The 17,836-nt window shown below is 46.9% G+C and overlaps 1 protein-coding gene across 3 annotated transcripts; it reads right to left on the bottom strand.

Moving 5' to 3' along the window:
- Positions 1–3,997: 3,997 nt before the first annotated feature.
- adra1ab (adrenoceptor alpha 1Ab) lies at positions 3,998–17,445 on the bottom strand. 3 transcript variants are annotated; one of them, XM_035609210.2, is made up of 4 exons: positions 17,274–17,445; positions 12,049–13,344; positions 8,154–8,171; positions 7,882–8,065 (listed from the first exon to the last, which is right to left on the bottom strand). In XM_035609210.2, exons 2-4 carry the CDS (start codon positions 12,962–12,964, stop codon positions 8,016–8,018), a joined length of 984 nt encoding a protein of 327 aa, XP_035465103.1. In that variant the 5' UTR covers positions 12,965–13,344; positions 17,274–17,445; the 3' UTR covers positions 7,882–8,015. The 3 variants fall into 3 exon arrangements, with proteins under 3 accessions (XP_035465102.2, XP_035465103.1, XP_035465104.1); XM_035609209.2 differs by having other exon boundaries at positions 3,998–8,171; XM_035609211.2 differs by lacking the exon at positions 8,154–8,171.
- Between the last annotated feature and the right edge of the window lie 391 nt (positions 17,446–17,836).

The raw sequence follows: 17,836 nt of genomic DNA on the forward strand, positions 1-17,836 counted from the left end.
CCTAAAAGGCCGTCCATCACCAACCAGTGCATTTACACACAGAATGTCATTCCCGCCTCCAGATGTGACGAGACAGACCGTTTCTTTTTCCTTTTTTACTCATCGGAATCCCTCTGTCCTCTCCACTCTTTACGTGCCTGAACCCACACAAGTTGTACTGATAGTTTGATTCTTTCTTTGTTTTTGGGGGGGGGTGGTTAGTTCTTCTTGTTTTGGTTATTCTTATTGAGGTCAGTGAAGGATGTAAGATATAAGAAAAAAAGAAAAAAAAAAAGGAGATGTAAAATAGCCGGGATTAACCGATTCAAAGGTGCCAGATTTTTGCGCTTTCTTCCGTCGGGCCTGTGTCCCGCCGATAGCGCCCCGTGCAAAGACGACCAACGCTCGATATGTTGAATTGTTCGAATGTTTTAAGAGTTTTTAACTTGTTGTCAAACTGCTCTTTAGCGCCATCCTGTATCCAGCCGCCCGACGGGGCCGAGCACCATTGATTTACGCTTGAAAGTAGACCTGAGCTAATGTACTTTCTGACTAGTGTTGGATGTGTGAGGGACGGGACACGCGCCGCGGCCTCCTGTACAGTGCAGTCCTCTTTGCTGTTGTGGAATATACAGTCTGTGACGAGCGCTCGTATGTTCCCCATCATTTTTTTTTCTCTCTCTCCCTTTTTTTTGTTGTTGCATGATCTGGTTTTCATTAAGCCGAGCAACTGGTTTCCTGTGTTCCCTCTTATGTCAACACGGGTCTTGGCCACCGGTCACCAACGTTCTGCAGCCTCTTTTCTTCTTCTTCTTCTTCTTCTTCTTCTTCTTCTTCTTCTTCTCCTCTTTCTCCGCATGAGTCAACACGGAGCAAGGAGCTCCGCCTGACACGGACGCAAACCGGGGGCCCAGTTACATAAATGTCGGTTAAGACTCGTCCAAAGCTTTTGCGCGGCGCTTAGCAATCCTCAGTTAAGGTGTGGTGTGGTGTGACCATCTTAATTGATGGGTTTGGTCTTTAAACATTACATTATCAGAACCTTTAGGGAACTTTTAAGAAAAGGACGTGTCCACAACACACTGTGGACTGTGCAAGTCTGACTCCCAAACGAGATTCAAAGCTGTCTTTATGCAACTGGCCCCCGACTCACACTCATACCTGCATTTACTCAAACTTACACCATCTCTTCCCCGTGTGTGTGTGTGTGTGTGTGTGTGTGTGTGTGTGTGTGCGTGTGTGCGCGTGCGTGCGTGTGTGTGTGTGTTATCCAAGCGTCCCCCCCCCCCCCCCCCCCCCCCCCCCCCCCCCCATCTGAATGGACGCCTATAGAAGGCAAAGTCCGTCAAAATTACGAATGGTATATGCATGTGAAGAATCCAAAAGCGCGGGGGAGTGGGTGACGAATGCTTGTGTCTCTGAGGTATTTTAAAGATGAGACGAGATAGGAACAGGAAAAGGGAAAACTCAAATCACACAGCAAGGTGAGTCAGGATGAGGGAATTTCCCTCGCTCTGGCTTGACTTTTCCTTCCATTCACTGTGGTCCACACTTCCCCCCTCTGCAGATGCTACTGTATATCACTACTACTGCTTCACTTGCTACTCGAGGCCGAAGTGTGAAAGTCCTCAAACACCAACTTTGGCGGCAAACACCGCTCGGCCGACAGAGAGAGAGTCTTGTATTTATGTATTTTCCATGTCACTCCTTCCCCTCAGTTCGTCTTTCTCTTCCTTTCATACTCCCTCGCCCTCCCTCCCTCCCTCCCTCTCTCTCTCTTGGCTCGTTCGTTGTTTCTGGCTGTTGCCGTGGCGACAGACCCCTCCACACATGGGGTTCTGCTTTTTTTTTTGTTTGTCATGGCAACGCTTGTCGGGATTTGGAGGTTGCCATTAGCAACCCTTTCTGACCTGGTGCTATTAGTGCAGCTTTGTGCACACACAAACACACCCCCACACACACACACACACACACACATTTTTATAATTAGTCAACGCTGCACCAGTTCTACATAATCCTGTGCTGAGTTGAGTGGAATCCAGAATCCTCTTCTGCTTGAAAAGAATCTATTAGTGTTGAAAGCACACTGCAGACTGTGGTGGACACACACACACACACACACACACGAACATTAACCCCTCACACTTTGTACTCCTATAATGCTCTTGTCCGCTTGGATGCTTCTTCTACGCCATATTATGCTAATGATATATGAGTGATATGTATGTACACTACGTGACTGAGAGGAGCCTCCGGCCACTCCGAGGTTGTTGGTGCTGTTGATCACCTTCTCTTGCCCTCACCCCTGAACGCATCCCCCCCCCCCTCCTCTTCCCCCCTTCGTGAAAGTGAAACCGTGTGATGGTATTTCGTCTTGGTGGCCGTGGGATTTCTCGGGGACGCTTGCTCATTGTGGGGGACAGTGTCAAAATCCCACGGATTGGTGATGTCATAAAAACTCAAAATAAACAAAACAAAAAAAAAAAAGAAGGACTTCAAAGATTAAAAGAAATAAGAAAAAAAACACACGAATCCAATCTGTCGTTTCTTTTCTTTCTGACTTATATAGAAATGTAGAGCACATGCGAGACAGCAGGGCCTCAGATACCTGGTTTGGACCACTTCCTTCTCGCAGGTATTGCAACATCATTTAGGGGTGTTGTAGTACACACACTGTACATGTTATACCTGTTAGTATCACGAACCACATCAGTGGCTTTCTGCACTTTCTGCCCACTCACCGGCGACCGTCAAAGATCATCACCTGCTCGGGTCAGCTCGCCGAGGGGCCGCGAGGGCCATGGAAACAGGAGCGCTGCTTTTACCTCTGCGGCGGCTAAAGCGGCGTGTTCTGGACTGTTAAACCTCACAAACAGTTCTGCTCCCACTGGCTTGTGGGCTTTCGTGGGCCGGCATCTGAACACGTTTGAAAGTGGCTTCTGGTTAATGGACCCAATGTGTTCCTGGTTATTATTAATTATTCAGCATTTCAAAACACATTGGTTTATTATTAATATTAATATTATTATTATTATTATTATTTGTATTATCTGCCTGGTCCGGGACGGGTGAGAAGGTCCTGCCCGCAGACTGAGACCTGTCTGTGCGCCTCGTGTTTGAGTTGCGTCGCCCTCCACGGCCTGAAACATGCAAGTTGGGTGAAAGGCTGAGTGGCACGCAGGTGTGGATGTGTTTGCCTTTCTTGTCTGTTAGGCCTGTGTGAAAAGAGGTCTTACCATGTACCCCCCTCTACCCCTGGGGTAGTCCCTTTCTGGCCGCCATGCAAAACAGAAAACAGAAATCAGAACACTTTCTTCATCTACCTTAAAGGACAGGGTGGTAATGTCTTTGCAACGTCATTAAATCCACAAAGTTGCATTATATGTTTTGACACTAGGTGGCAGTGCTGCCTTCCTTTTTTGTTCACCCCTTCCTGTGTCACTGTCTTGTGTCATGAGTGAAACACTGAGAAAATCTGCCTGGCGATAAATGATCTTTATTTATTTTTTTATACAATATTGAGATTCCCCTCAGGTTCTCACTGCAGATATGAACTTATCCACCACACGTAAGATGATGAATATTCCATATCTGTAACCATCTTGACTTGTGTGGTTGCTACTTCTGAATCATGACTGCAATTGGTCGACCACTGAAGAACAGATTTCTGTCGTGGAGATCGTCTGTGGCCCTTTTTGATTGGTGCAAAATTAGCCGGGATTCAAAATGTGCAATAATACGCATTAAGCCACAATCAACTTGCTGAGGCTTTTCCCAGAGAGCATTTAAGTGAAAATCCACCAAATTGATCTTTTTTTTTTCCTGCATTGCAATGAGTTCTTTGACTTCAGAGGCTCTTTCATGTGCCATCCTCAGAGACACATGAAACTAAAATTTTGAGAAGAGTTGACACACAAAATAAATAAATATATATATACAGGATGAATAAGCCTTTTGAGATTTAACTGAAAAGCATCATTATTTTTTTTTCTTCCTCATTCAATGTGGATTTTCTCTTCAGGTTTAATCCACGCAGGCATTTTTTAAAGGAACATGTTAAAGGCAAAACTCAAGATGGACCTGGATTTTCATTAGGATGGATCATCTTTATTGCTCTTACGTGACATGGTTAAATGTACAGTCACAATATGATGATATTGACTCACCTCCGTGTGTGCTATGCTATATGGAGATGACGGTCCTTCTTGTGTGAAACACATTGCCCCCTAGTGGCTGCTTCGAGTCACGTCAGGAGCTCCATGACTGGGTTGGCAAGTCTGCAAATCAAAGCTATTTTTCATCTGACCATCAGAGTAATGGCTTCCATATATTCTGTCAATCGTTCACGCTGACATTCAAAACTGTGCAAATGAAAATCCTCCATTTCATCTGATCCTCACAGACTGAGAGCAGATCCATGTCCCCCGCGAGGACCCCCTGGCCAATCATACATCTCCCATGAACTAGATGAGAAATTCTACGCAGAAGACATTTATGAGGAAAGGTATGAGAGCTAATGTTACTGGGTGAAGGTCATGGGCAGATCGTGGACGTGTTTAAAATGATAATAACGATTATTACAAGTATCAGTGGTGGGTGGAGGATGTGCTCAGATCCTATACTAGAGTAAAAGTATGTATAAGTACTCAGATCCTGCCTTCAGAATAACCCAGCTTAAGTAAAAGCACATAGGTTACAAAGTACGTTCTGTAAATATGTATTTGTCCCACGCCTGTCAGATGGAACGACTTTTTTTTTGTTGCATTTCAGGAGTCATTGTCGTACATGTTTTGCCATATTTCAGTTATCGCTATCGAGCTGCTGTACAAGTTGGTAGATTCAAATATGCTAATGAGCAGTGGAACCGTACAACAATGTTGTCCAGTAATCCTCTGACGCCAGGAGCTGCAGTTCGCAAAGTGGGTTGCTCCGTTTGAACAGATTTGCTCCAACGTCAGAACAAGACATTCTGCAGCATTGTGACGTTATACACGGGAAAAGCATTTGGTAAACAAACTGTGAGGAACCGGAGGATAATTTTTTCCCCCCCATTGCAAATAATGAGGCCTCTCTCCCTCCGACTTCCCGATGCAGTTGGCTTGTCGTCCGCTTAACTCGCTGCTCGACATCCTTATTAGTCACGACTGCCACGTGCAACGGAACGTCACTTTGCTGGAAGTCAACTGATTAGGTCAAACAGTACACGCTTGTTGTTTTTCCCCCCGGGAACGGGGAGCCTGGATCCATTCATCACGACAGCGTCTGCGCTAATGTGACAGCTGCTGCGACAATGTTGGAATGCCGGTGCTGCTTTGTTGGGTGGCAAAAATGACAGGCAGCGCGTCAAACAACAAATACAGGTGTACACACACACACACACACACACACACACACGGAAATCAAGCAGTGCTCTGTTGACTCTGCCTTGACTCGGCTGACATTGTGTTGTGATTTATTAGCTTTAAAGATTTTCCTTTTCTTTATTATTATTATTATTCTCTATTATATTCATATATATATATATATTTGCATTCAGTCAGGCCCCCTTAATGAAGCATCTCCTTCTTGCTGTTGCCTAATGCAGCATGACATTGAGACCTTGGCTGCGCGTAATCTCCAAATATGAATGCTGCATGTTCATCCGTTACCCCGAGACAAGAAGTGTAGTCGCCACGCAGTCGTGAACCGCGGGAGCTTACAGGGGTTCAAACGGAGACGTCGTCCTCGTAGCAGTCGCTGTGCAAAGTGGCACTTTTTGAAAAGTGCAAATTCCAACTTCTCATTGTGCCCCTTAAAACCTTGGGTGACTGGAAAAATCCTTTTGTCTCCGGAGAAAAAGCCATGGACATCCTGCGTTCCCCTGATAAGCGTTCTCAGGTATTCATCACAGGTCTGTTGTCTGCAGGCTAGAACAATAAAGTCTTCAATCCAAAACCCGGCAAAGGAAAAACAACTCTGTTCGTGACGGAGGGGGAGCGGAGGATTAAGAGCGAAGGAGAAGGAACGTGTGTGTGACAACTTTTTTGGAAGGACGCGTGAATCGTCATTTTTAATGTTATTAATCAGGGTTCATGACATGTTTTTTAATGAATCACATTATTTCAATGTATTTTTTTGGATAGATTATGTGCAACAAGCATTGTTTTGCTAATTTCAATAAAGACAAGAGTGGCTTGACACAACATAGACATCCATAGGATGTGACATCACACAATACAATATAATACAACCTGCATTAAAACCCTCTGTAAATCTTTTATGATTGGCTTGTCGGAGAGATTTTGATTCATCGTCTCTCCCGGCCGTTATTCGTGAGGGTCAACGCTAACTCTCTGTCGGGCATATGCTATGATAATCGTTCGCCCTTTTTCAAAGGTTGCAAGTCATATATTTTTATAGCTTCCTTCGCCGTCTTTTAGTTTCTTGGAAATTAATATTCCTTTTACGTAATGTCACCTATTTATATACCGGTCGCGCTGTGATTTCGTGAGCTGAATTCCAAACCTTGGAGTCATCCTGCCCCCTAGTGGCCAACAATCAGCAAACGCAGCCGTAAAAGACAGAATACAGTACAGACGCATGATACAGAAAAACGAGAGACATCGGAAAGTTGCTGATTGAATTGTCCATGCATCAGTTTCAACCAACCAGACAATGACGACATTTTGTTCCGGACCGAGCTGCCGACGCAGACGGTCCATCGCAGACAATAGCGGTGCGATCACACCCAACGCGAATTTTTCCAGCCATGGGATCACATGCAAAGACACAAATAGCGCCACGACACGAAATTGGTTGCTTCAACTCGAGGTGAACTATTCATGCGACGTGTTGTCAATCAGCACTCGTCGGACGTCGTATCGGCGTCGTAGCAGAAATGCAGGACGAAACTGTTGTGGCTGAGCTTTTTTGACACGAGTTGCAATTTGTAACGTGAGCGGGCGAAGGAGGAGAAGGGCTCGGCAAGAAAGTGAGCGAGGAAGTTGGACACCTCGTGCTCCGTGCGAACACAGCAACACCTTTTCGCGGTTGACGCCACGTCACAAGCGGTGAACAACTACAAGCTGAACTGTACTACGCCGCAGAGTCATCGCTCTCCGGGGACACTGTAAAGACAAACACTCGGGCGCCACTTTCACAGTCGGCGAACGATGATGCATTAGTCTCACGCGCGAGCATCTCGCCCTACGGGGATTTTAGCCGAGCTGCAAAACCAATCCGCCAATATCCAAAGAAAGAAAATGTCTCTGGGGTTCTTTCACAATGTCATTTCAGTAAGATTGATTCACCTCTTTTGGTCCTCGCCAAACACAGATGGTTGTATCTCCACTGACCTTGCCAAGAAATTGGTTGACGTCATCAACAAGTCTCTTGAGCGCGTTCGTACTTCACAGTCGTCTACTTGATTAGTTCGTCCTGATCATTTCGACTCTTAGGGGCCCCGTTGTGAGCAGCTTAGTCGCGGCTGTTGACCGTATTAAAACAAATATTATTCAGTCACCTTCCAAAGTCATGTAGTGTCTGTCACGCCGGGCGTTTAAGCTGGCACGCCGCTCGAAGTTCAACAGAGCTGCCGTCTGCTTTCTCCGTGGGAACATCTCTCTTTTGGCCCGGCCCCGCGCTCCCGACGCGAGGAACTAAAGCAGCAGATGGCTCGGCAGCTCCTCCGCGTGACAGTCACACGGCTTCTCCTTTGGTCCCGAGGGAAAGACACAAGACCTTCGTCGATCGGCGGGAGGAGGAGGAGGAGGAGGACGGGGAGGAGGCGCTCCGTGGGACTGGCGTCCGGCTCGCGGAGAACCACCACGCCTTCAGCAGACTCCTCCTCTGGATTTGCGCGCTCTGAGCCGGACCGCCGGCGGCGGGCGGCGAGGCGGTTGGCGGGGCCCCGCAGCGGCGGCGGCAGCAGCAGCAGCAGCAGCACCGAGCGGAAGCGGTGGCGCCGCCGCTTCGGGCCGAGGGATCGGAGGCTTTGGTCGCGAGGCCTGAGCTGGAGGCCTGGGTGACGGCGGGGTGTCCCGGGGGCTTGGCGCTTCTCAGGCAGCGGCCGCGCAGCACGTTGACGAAGGCCTTCTTGAACTCCTGGCTGAAGCAGGGGTAGATAACAGGGTTAATGCAGCTGTTGAGGTAACCCAGCCAGAAGGTTATTTTAAAGATGGCTTCTGAGGGCTTACAGGCGGGGAAGATGGACCCTGGGGGGAACACACACATGGACATAACACAAATCAAAACAGGAATCAAGAGAGACACTAATACAGCACTAATACTTTATGTCCCACTAGATGTACAGCACTCCAATAAATTAGCAGTAATAAAACATGTTTAATGGAGAATGTCTTTAGATGAAATGTACAAAATGCCCCAAACTATATAGACTTCCCTGTCTGAATACTTGTATGTACTTTTGGTCTGTGTCTTGTATTTCCTGGTTTGGGCTTATTAGTTCCAAAATGGAGGGGAGCTCTTTAGATATTCTAGACGACAGTGTGCTTCCAACAGTTTGGGGAAAGCCTCTTTTCTCTTTTTTTATTGCGACAGTGCTCCCATGCACAAAGCCAGATCCTTGAAGAAATGTTTTATCCCAGTTTGGTACGGAGGTACTTGACTGGCACTGACCTCAACCCCATCCAACACCTTTAGGATGAACTGGAAGGTTTAATATTTGCAAAACCGTTCCACTAGATAAAGGCTCCAAGTCGATACCGAAACACAAAAGAATAAGGTTCCTGTAAAAAGTGTTTTGAAAATGAATCAATGGCAGAAAATCAATTCGAAACAAGTCTCATGGTTCAGGATTCCAGGAGTTAATGACTGCTGTCACAAAGCTGCGAAAACCTAGAAATATCCTTTTTGACAACCTTAATAATTTCGCACAAAATAATCTACATCAAATCGTGTTTTCAGATACTGTGCGGGTTTATACTACGATATTATGCAAGCACATAGCACTAGATCAAAACCACCTGCCGCCTAAGTGGAGGGAATAAAGGCTGTTATGTTTCAGACACAGGTCTGATTTACATATGCCTTCGTAGCAGCGTTATATATATTGCATGGTCCTGCTGATGAGCCGCGGCCACCTCGTTTAGTGTGTGTGTGTGTGTGTGTGTGTGTGTGTGAGACGCCAGCAGATGCAGTTAAAGGTGGCGCAAGTCGCTCCGTGCCTCGGCACAAATCAAGCCTTTTCATCTGAAGGAGCTGAGGGAAAAAAATACATTTCGAGGAGAAGAAAAGAAATATTCAGAGGTTATTCAAACCCTCAGGCTGGGAATCTCAGACACTCATTGCCTGGGAGGTTGAAAGAGCACGGCGCCATGAGCCGTGAAGGCCCGTCTCCATCGAAATGCATAATTGCGCCCCCGACGACCGGCCGCCTTGGGAGGCTACGGGGGTGACGGAGGACGCCTCGGAGCATTACAGCCCATTAAGGCCTCATGCTTCTTATCTATAACGGCTTTCGTAGGAGGGCGCGATGCTGCCGGCTCAGTCAATTTCATCTCACAGTGGAAGCCCCATTCTGCACCGGTGTGGTGTTTTATTTGGTGGCTGGTAATTGAATTCCTTCATGTCCCCCGCAGAGCGGCGCGAGAGGGGGCAGAGTCGAGGCCCAGTAGGGGGAGGAGGAGGAGGAGGAGGAGGAGGAGGTGGAAGGTCCTGCCTGGCGCCTGATGCAGAGCATTCCGTGTGAGACATCATCAGGCCGCATTGTGCAAATGATTCGGGCTTTTGTTAGTGACAGTAGTGTTGCTCTTACATCTACTTTCTCAATAACGCCGTGATATTTTGGTACAAGTATCAATGGTTCCCCAGTGGGTTGAATCATATCTACTTTGGTGATCCCCCTGACCTTTCCTGTCACGCCACCAGGAGGTCAAGGTTTCCATTTAGTGAGCGGAATATTCTCGGTATCCACTGGATGGACTGGTACAGAATTTTGAAAACATTCATGGCGCCTAGACGCACCTGAACCCTGATGACCCCTGTCCCCCGACTGTTCTGAGTGAAGTAACCTGACAACTGCTAAATGGGCTGCCATAGCATTTGGCATGAAATTCCCTACTCAACGTCCATTTGCTGGATCTCTTTAAAAGCTATAATGATGTCGGATGAAATCATAACTTCTGTTAATCCATTACCACGTCAACAAATCCCGCTCCCTGACAACAGAGCAAGCTGCATCAGCTGATTACGACTGTGTGACATACAGAGGCACGACTGAGGCCGACGCCGCGATAAGAATGAGGTCGTTCATTGGTTCGCCGCTTGCTAATGCGTATTGTCACGTTTCTCCTTGAATTCTACAGATGGAGGACAATCGCCGTAACATGCCGTGCATTTTATATGATTTTAACGCTGATGTCAGCATCAGTCGGGTCAGGGTTGGTTGTCTATGCCTATCAAAATGAAGAATATACTGCTTTCCAAAACAAATCATCACTAAATCTTTATCACGTCAACGTAGCTACCTCTTAGGCTTTTCCGCCACATCTTAATATCCGCCACTGCCAAAGGAAACGGAAGTATACGAATCTACTGTACAACCAATCACGTTGCGATCTCTTCGTTTACATTGAGCTTGTATCGTTTTGTCAAACCACAGTCCATTCATTTAGATTTGCTTATTGCGTCGTGTTAATCCCTGCATCAAAAGCCCCGTTAATCCGTGTGTTACCACAGACCTTTTGTGTGGATTCGGATTACACATCGGGGGCTTCTGATACGGCCGCTTCCTCCTCCGTCTTGTGTGATATACTGTATATAGCCCCCCCGTTCCTTCGGCGGGATTAAGAATTTGTAACCGAATCCACGTCTCAGCAGTAATCTCACCATCTGTGACCTGGGAGGTCGCCGCTGACAGACTATTACCCTTGATTACACACCGGCCACTTATCTCGGTCAACGCCGCGAGAGTTCGCCTCAGAAGCAATTAAGATTTCAGATCGGCCCGCTGTTCTCGCTTACATCTGCGATAACATCCCTCTCATCACTCTTCAATGTTGGTATAATTTATTGAAAGGTGAAGTTTTGCCCGTTTGCTTTTCTGCGGAGCTCCTGATGTTGTTCATATCTACAGTGACATTTTTTACTGCGACAGCAGAATCAACCTTAATCAGCCATCATCTTTATTCAGTTTTGCATTTGATAAATATTTAATTAAAGTTAATTAAAATTTCTTTTTTTTCAGAGCAAAGTCGGCCTCTTTAAAATATGGATTACGGTAATGATTAAAGCTCTCGCCATGACATTAATTAATTTCTTTAATCATTTAAATCCTCATTGTATATATAGAGATTCTGGTATTTCTTCAGAAATTTCAACAGCCACCGAATCATTTTAAAGCGTTATCTTAAAGATAAATCCTTCACGAACCCACATTGTTTTACAATCAAACAATCCACTCCGCTGTCTCCTTGCTCAATATGTCCGATCAGGAAATTTAATAATTTGTTATTATGAACATGTATACTGTATTCACCAAGTCTGCAGTGTTTCACCGTACTGCAACAAGGTTAAATCAACTGGTTGATCTTCAGTTATTTTCCATAATTTTATATTTTCATACACAAAAATGCATTTGTAGTTTTCTTTTTATTTGTGTAAGACAACATAAAATGGTGGAAAGCAACAGTTAAACCAAACATTTAAATTTTTCATAAAATGTTTTCTTTTTATTAATTCAAAATTTTATATATTTGGTTGCATTATTTATTCACAGTAATTTATGATAAGGTTTATGGTTCAACTGTAAAATGTCACGCCTCATAACATCTCTTTGTCATAGAGGTTTGATGAAAAACATCCTGGTATTCATGTCAGGAAACATATCGGTATCGGAAACTCCCGAACAACGGTATCGGCATTGGAAAAATCCATATCTGTGGGGATCGATTTAAAACAGCATCAATTGTTGTTTGACAAACTTTCAAGGCTTTAGAAAGATTGCGAGGGAATTATCTTTCAGAAACACAGACACTTTGCTCGAGGCTTGAATGTAAAACAGAAAACATGAGAGGTGCAAGCCGAGGCTGAGTCAGGGTCGGAGCGGAGGAGGTCGGGTTGGTACTTTACCGATGGGTAAAACCAGGAAAAAGGGAAGCCAGCACAGAATGAAGCACCCGACCACGATGCCGAGCGTCTTGGCCGCCTTCTCTTCCCTCGTGAACTTCAGCAGCCTCGGCAGGGGGAAGGTGGAGCGCTTATGCCTCTTGAGCCCCTCGTCGTCCTCCTGTTTCCCCGTCTGAGCGGCGTGCCCTCTGTGTATCCTCAGCACCACCCCCTCCGTCTCGACCCCTTCTCCCTCGCTGCCCTTCCTGATGGTGTTCGTCTCTCTCTTCACCACGGTGTACACGCGGCAGTACATGGCCAGGATGATGACCAGAGGTACGTAGAAAGACCCCAATGCCGAGAACAGGGCGTAGCCGGGCTCCTCCGTAATTCGGCACACCGTCTCGTCCTCCGGGTCGGGCTCCTTCCAGCCGAACAGCGGGCCCACGGATATGGCTGCGGAGAGTCCCCAGAGGGCGGCCACCGCAGTCAGGCCCCGCCGCCCCGTAGCTATGGCAGGGTAGCGGAGCGGGTAGCTGACGGCCAGGTAGCGGTCGATGGAGATCACGCACAGGCTCAGGATGGAGGCGGTGCAGCAGAGCACGTCCAGGGCGGCCCAGACGCCGCAGAAGGTCCGGCCGAACACCCATCGGCCCAGGGCCTCCGAGGTGGCGGAGAAGGGCAGGACGGCGGAGCTGAGCAGCAGGTCGGCCGCCGCCAGGTTGGCGATGAAGTAGTGCGTCACCGAGCGCCAGTGGTGGTGGAACAGCACGGACAGGATGACCAGGATGTTGCCGAGCACCCCGAACACGGCGAACACCACCAGCACCACGCCCAGCACCACCACCTTGGTCACATCCACCTCGGGGCCGGCGGGGGAGCTGCAGTTGGGACAGCGCTCCGCGGCGGAGAGAACACTCGCGTTCTCAGCAGGAACCATTGGAAATCTGTTGGGTGTGTTCTGGGTTTGTTAAGGGTCCGGCAGGCTGACAACACTCATGTCTCATCGCTTCCCCCGACCAGCGGAACTCTCGGCCGTTTCCCGCTGCTCCCAGAGCAGGAGATCAATGCTCCTCCAGTTCATTGGTAGATGAGGTGGTTTTTCTTGCCAGCGCTCAACTGATCACGTTGCCTGGGCAAGGGGCTCCCTGGCAGAATGTCATATTCCCGAGGAAACGCTGCCACAGTTTGTCATATTTAGTCCAGAAGCAGCTGAGCAGAGATGGCAAAATGGTCATGTTTTCAGTGGCACTGATGGATTAGGGATTTCATGCTGGGATTCCGTGTTCGCCGTTGCTGAAAAGCGTTAGTGCGGGACACCTGTCAAAACAAGAGTAGAGGGAAAAAGTATAAAACACGTTCATAATCCAAGGTTTTTACAAATACACAAAACAGGCTCGTAAACCTCTAAAGTGCCTTTTGTTTCCTTGGTACAAACGTAGGAACAAATCAAAATGTCACAAATAAAACTAGAAACCTCCGCCAAGGCCCAACAGTCCCTTTATGAAGCCACATTTAAATCTGGGGATTGTTGGATTGGACCTGCACCAAGTTGCACATACACTCACAGATATCAGAGCGCTCAACGTGCCCGATCAAGATCCATGGAGCGACAAACGGGCAGGGGTGAAAAACATGACCACCTCGGCGGCGGTTACCAGACACACGCACACACACCCCAAGGGGAATAAAACATTAACGGGCCCCCGGGTATGATTCAAGGATAGAACTTATTCTCCCTTCATTTCATCTGTGGTAGAAAAAGATGGGTTTTTGCGCGAGCGAATTAAGTCGCGATCACAATTTCCTTTTCATCGGAAAACAGCCTTTTCCCCTGCTCGTCTTTTTTTTGCATCTGCACGAAAAACAACTGCCGACCACATAACAACCCGTCATTAATAATAATTGTTACTTAAGCTTTACCGAACCAGACAGATCAATTTAAAGGGGGGAAAACACGTCAGGTTGCCTTGGGGGGAAGTGAGCATCGCTCTGGAAAAGATTGGAACTTGTTCTCATCAAAAACAAAGTTGGTAGAGACAAGGACGTAGCAGAGGCACTGATGATCCTTCAGGGCAAAAAAAGAAAATCATCCGTGGCGTTCTGAAAAAAACAAAACAAGCTGACAGCCAGCCACGCAGGAAGTGCAGCGATAAACAAAACATCAAGCACTTTGAAAAGAGCAGTTCTTCAGCGGGAGCCCGTGATGATGACCTGTCCCTCTGAAGGCCTCGCGTCTGCAAACTGGGCCCTGACTCAGCCGCTGCATGGCAGGCCGGGAGCCGGGCCCCCGGAGGAGGGCGGCACTACGTCACCGCGGCAGAGGCTCAGTTGGGCTGCCGACAGACGCGCTCAGTGCCACGCTCGGTGTCGGAGATCCGAGGCGGTCGGCGCCGTCGGGCGAGATGACGCCGGGCGAGAGCCTTCGGCGGGCGCGGTCAGGGCTCGTCGTGCGCTGTGCACGTGCCGCCGCGAGGCCCGAAACGAAATCTCTACAGCCTACAGCACGAGTTGGTGTGAGTCATGGGACCTGCAAATATAGAGTAAGAGTTTGAAAATTGTATGAAGAATTAAGAGAGAAATCGCACCGATACATAGATCTGTTTCCTGTAAGGGTGTCAGGAGCATTCGTCATCAAACTTAATGGAAAACAATAACGTGTGATAAGAACTGCGTAAAATGGCGGAAACCATCTTTGGGTAAAAAGTGTATTTGACGTGTACTTTTACTTTTGAGTTTGTCCCATGTGCCCACCAGGGGGCGATCACAATGTTTTGGCCTCACTTTTGGGGACGTTGTCAAGTCGTCCATCTTTCTGTACAGCCAATATGGTTTGGGGGTATTGGTCAGACAAAACAAGTTGAACATGTCAACTTGTGATGGATTTAACTATTTTAAAAACTAAAAGAAATATAACCTCTATGCATTATGCAGCCACCAGGGCATTTTTTCTTTCAGCCGACCCAGCGGTGAGTCAACGTACATCCCTCATTCTCTGAGGACATTTGATTAAAAGCTTTCAGTAAACATCATTACACCCCCATATGCATCCGAGAACCAAAGGTGCACCGCCGCGCTTATTGCATTAGCGGAATCTCGCGGAAACTCTCGTCCCCGTTTTTTTAGTCTGAAGCCATTAGAAGCGTATTAAACGGCCTAATGTAGCCTGACCATTGGGGATATTCAATTAGAACGAGCAGTTCAGAGACATAGCATTGCATTATTATTACCACTACAAGGGTTTAACATTCACAATATTAACACCAGGAGGGCGCTCGGAGGGCAAATCCATCCGCCAAGGCTGATGCCCTGTCTCGCAATTTTGAAGGGAAGTGAAAATGGAAGTTCCTGGATCTGCTCCAAAACATAGCAGGATCTTCCTCGGGTCGTGACCCACCGCTTCACTAAAATCGGTTCGGTGGTATTGGAGAAATCCTGCCATGAAAACACAACCTCCTTGGTGTGAGGTTGTTTTTATTTCTTCCCGTCCGTGCGGCGCGTTCCTGTTCCTCCTCAGGCATGTGCTTGCTATCGCTCTGCAATATATATGGACGCGTCTCTGGCGTTGGATCAAACAGATTCCCATGTACGTTCATCATCTTCTGTGACACATTCATTATCGAGGTGGCAGAAGAAGAAGAGAGAGATACGAGCTGGAGCGTCTCGTCAACAGGCTCGAGGTGGAGCGGTGTTTTTATTCTCTCTTTATCTACCACTGACTTGTGAAATGTATTGATTCATCATTTGATTAATGGGGAGGAAAAGACATCTCACCAGAGCCCATGGAGACATATTTTAGTTCTAACACTGGTATTAGACATTTTTAAGTATTCGGTATGGGACATAAATCCCCTCAAACCCCTTCAAGAGTTATGCCGGTTTCAAATACCAAGCATATCCCGGGGTCCATTTTCTGTTATTATTATTATGGTGGGTATTTAATAACCCGTCTGTCGGGTTATTTTTGAGACACTGGAAGGCAACAAAGGCTCCAGAAGAGAAATATATGACTTATGAATGTGCGCTCAGCAGAATAAGTGAGCGGGAGGAAGGATTTTTTAAATTTATTTTACGTCTGTCTAACCCCAGAATATAAAAAAATGTGCCTTGTGTTCCTCTTCTCTGAAAACAAATGATGTAAGCCTATCAAAAACCAGATTAAATTCCAAAAAATGATGTCAAAACATACGGAAAAGCAGCAAGTCCTCACATTGTTGAAGCTAAACCAGTGGCACAATGAAACATTTGCTGAAAATACTCAAAAAATACTCAAAACACCCGCCAAGGTCGATTTTTCTGGATTTCAGGTATCGACCGGATCAAGTTGACATCACTTCAGGTCACAAAGATCTGACCCTTCGCCTTCTTCAAGTGCACACATTAATCTCCACAACATTTCGCACTGCGTGCACGCCGCCGCTCAGTTCAGGCCACTGGCGGAGGAGTTCATCCATCATGTGTTTCTACCAAACACTGTAATATAACAGTTTGTGGCAGGTCCTCCGGAGCACTGCACTATGCCGTGATGAAGTGGGAGTCCATTAAAAAAAAAGAAAAGAAAGAAAATGCTGCTGCACACTCTCTCGGAAGGAGCTGGCCGTTGTGCCCGAGGTTCGTAATTCAAAGGGCTTTGACGGCATTAATCATTATGTGTTATCAACCCTGAAGAACACGCTGCCCTTCAGACGGGAGGACAGGAAGTCGTGTCTTGTTCCATCCATGTGGAAGAGGTTGTGGTGTTTGTTCCCAAATGGCAGATATATTGCTACAGGACGACATTTTATTTTCCTATACGCCTTAAAAAAACAACACACATCCGAAACTACGGTATCACCAGCGAATCTTCTTCTTCACATCTATGAAACAGCCTGTTTAGATTTTTCTGGATTAACACGTCAAGCTACCTGTTGAGATGGAGACATTCAGAACATGAATGCAAATGAAGCGGAGAAGGACGACAGCCTGTTGATTATAAATATGGAACACTGCTCTTTACTTTTATCGAGTTTGAAGGCTTAAAAATATTCAACAAACAGAAAGAGACAATGAACATTAAGGTGCATGAATATATGATTAGAAACAGATGGTGAAAGAAAAGCAATTTCCAGTGGTCTATTGTGGGGGGAAAAAAAAGGAGAAGAAAAAAACCCAAACAATCATTGTGATTATGATCCATGAAGGAAATTAGAAATCACAGCCTGTGAAATGAGCTGCAGCAGGAGGATGAGGAGAAGGAAGAGGAGTCTTACCTTCTGCAGAGAGCTCATGTTTCCCACTGCACCGCATTTCAAAATAAAAGGGGTGTGTACAGGGGCAGTCAGCTCATTTTTTTCCACAGAGTAGTGAAGTGATGCGTTATCGGTCACACACACACACACCCACACACACACACACACACACACACACTGAGGGAGAGGTGAGACACGCTCCCTCCCTCCTCCTGCCTCCTTCTCTCTGGCGAGGATTGAAAGTCGCATTGGAAAACCCCACCTGATCCACAGGCCACGCCCCCTCCACACACACACAGACACACACACACACACACACACACACACACAGACACACACACACACACACACACACACACACACACACACACACACACACACACACACACACAGACAGACACAGACAGATACACACACACACACACACACACACACACACACACAGAGTTTACTCTGTACTGTGCGTGTGACCCTGTAACCTCAGAGCCATCTGCTCTTATACTGGTCCTGCATGAATAAACAAGCCAGATTTACATATTTCTACGCGTTTATTACAAATCATGTGGAAGGGTAGTGATTTTACA

The sequence above is a fragment of the Scophthalmus maximus genome, chromosome 20, assembly GCF_022379125.1.
Source record: "Scophthalmus maximus strain ysfricsl-2021 chromosome 20, ASM2237912v1, whole genome shotgun sequence".
NCBI classification, from domain to species: Eukaryota; Metazoa; Chordata; class Actinopteri; order Pleuronectiformes; family Scophthalmidae; genus Scophthalmus; species Scophthalmus maximus.

What these genes read in the sequence shown, in the direction of transcription:
- adra1ab (XM_035609209.2), bottom strand. Translation starts at nt 12,964, where the DNA reads ATGGTTCCTGCTGAGAACGCGAGTGTTCTCTCCGCCGCGGAGCGCTGT. An exon ending in TTTCCTGGTTTTACCCATCG is followed by an intron (nt 8,172 to 12,048) that starts GTAAAGTACCAA and finishes TGTTCCCCCCAG; the next exon opens with GGTCCATCTTCCCCGCCTGT.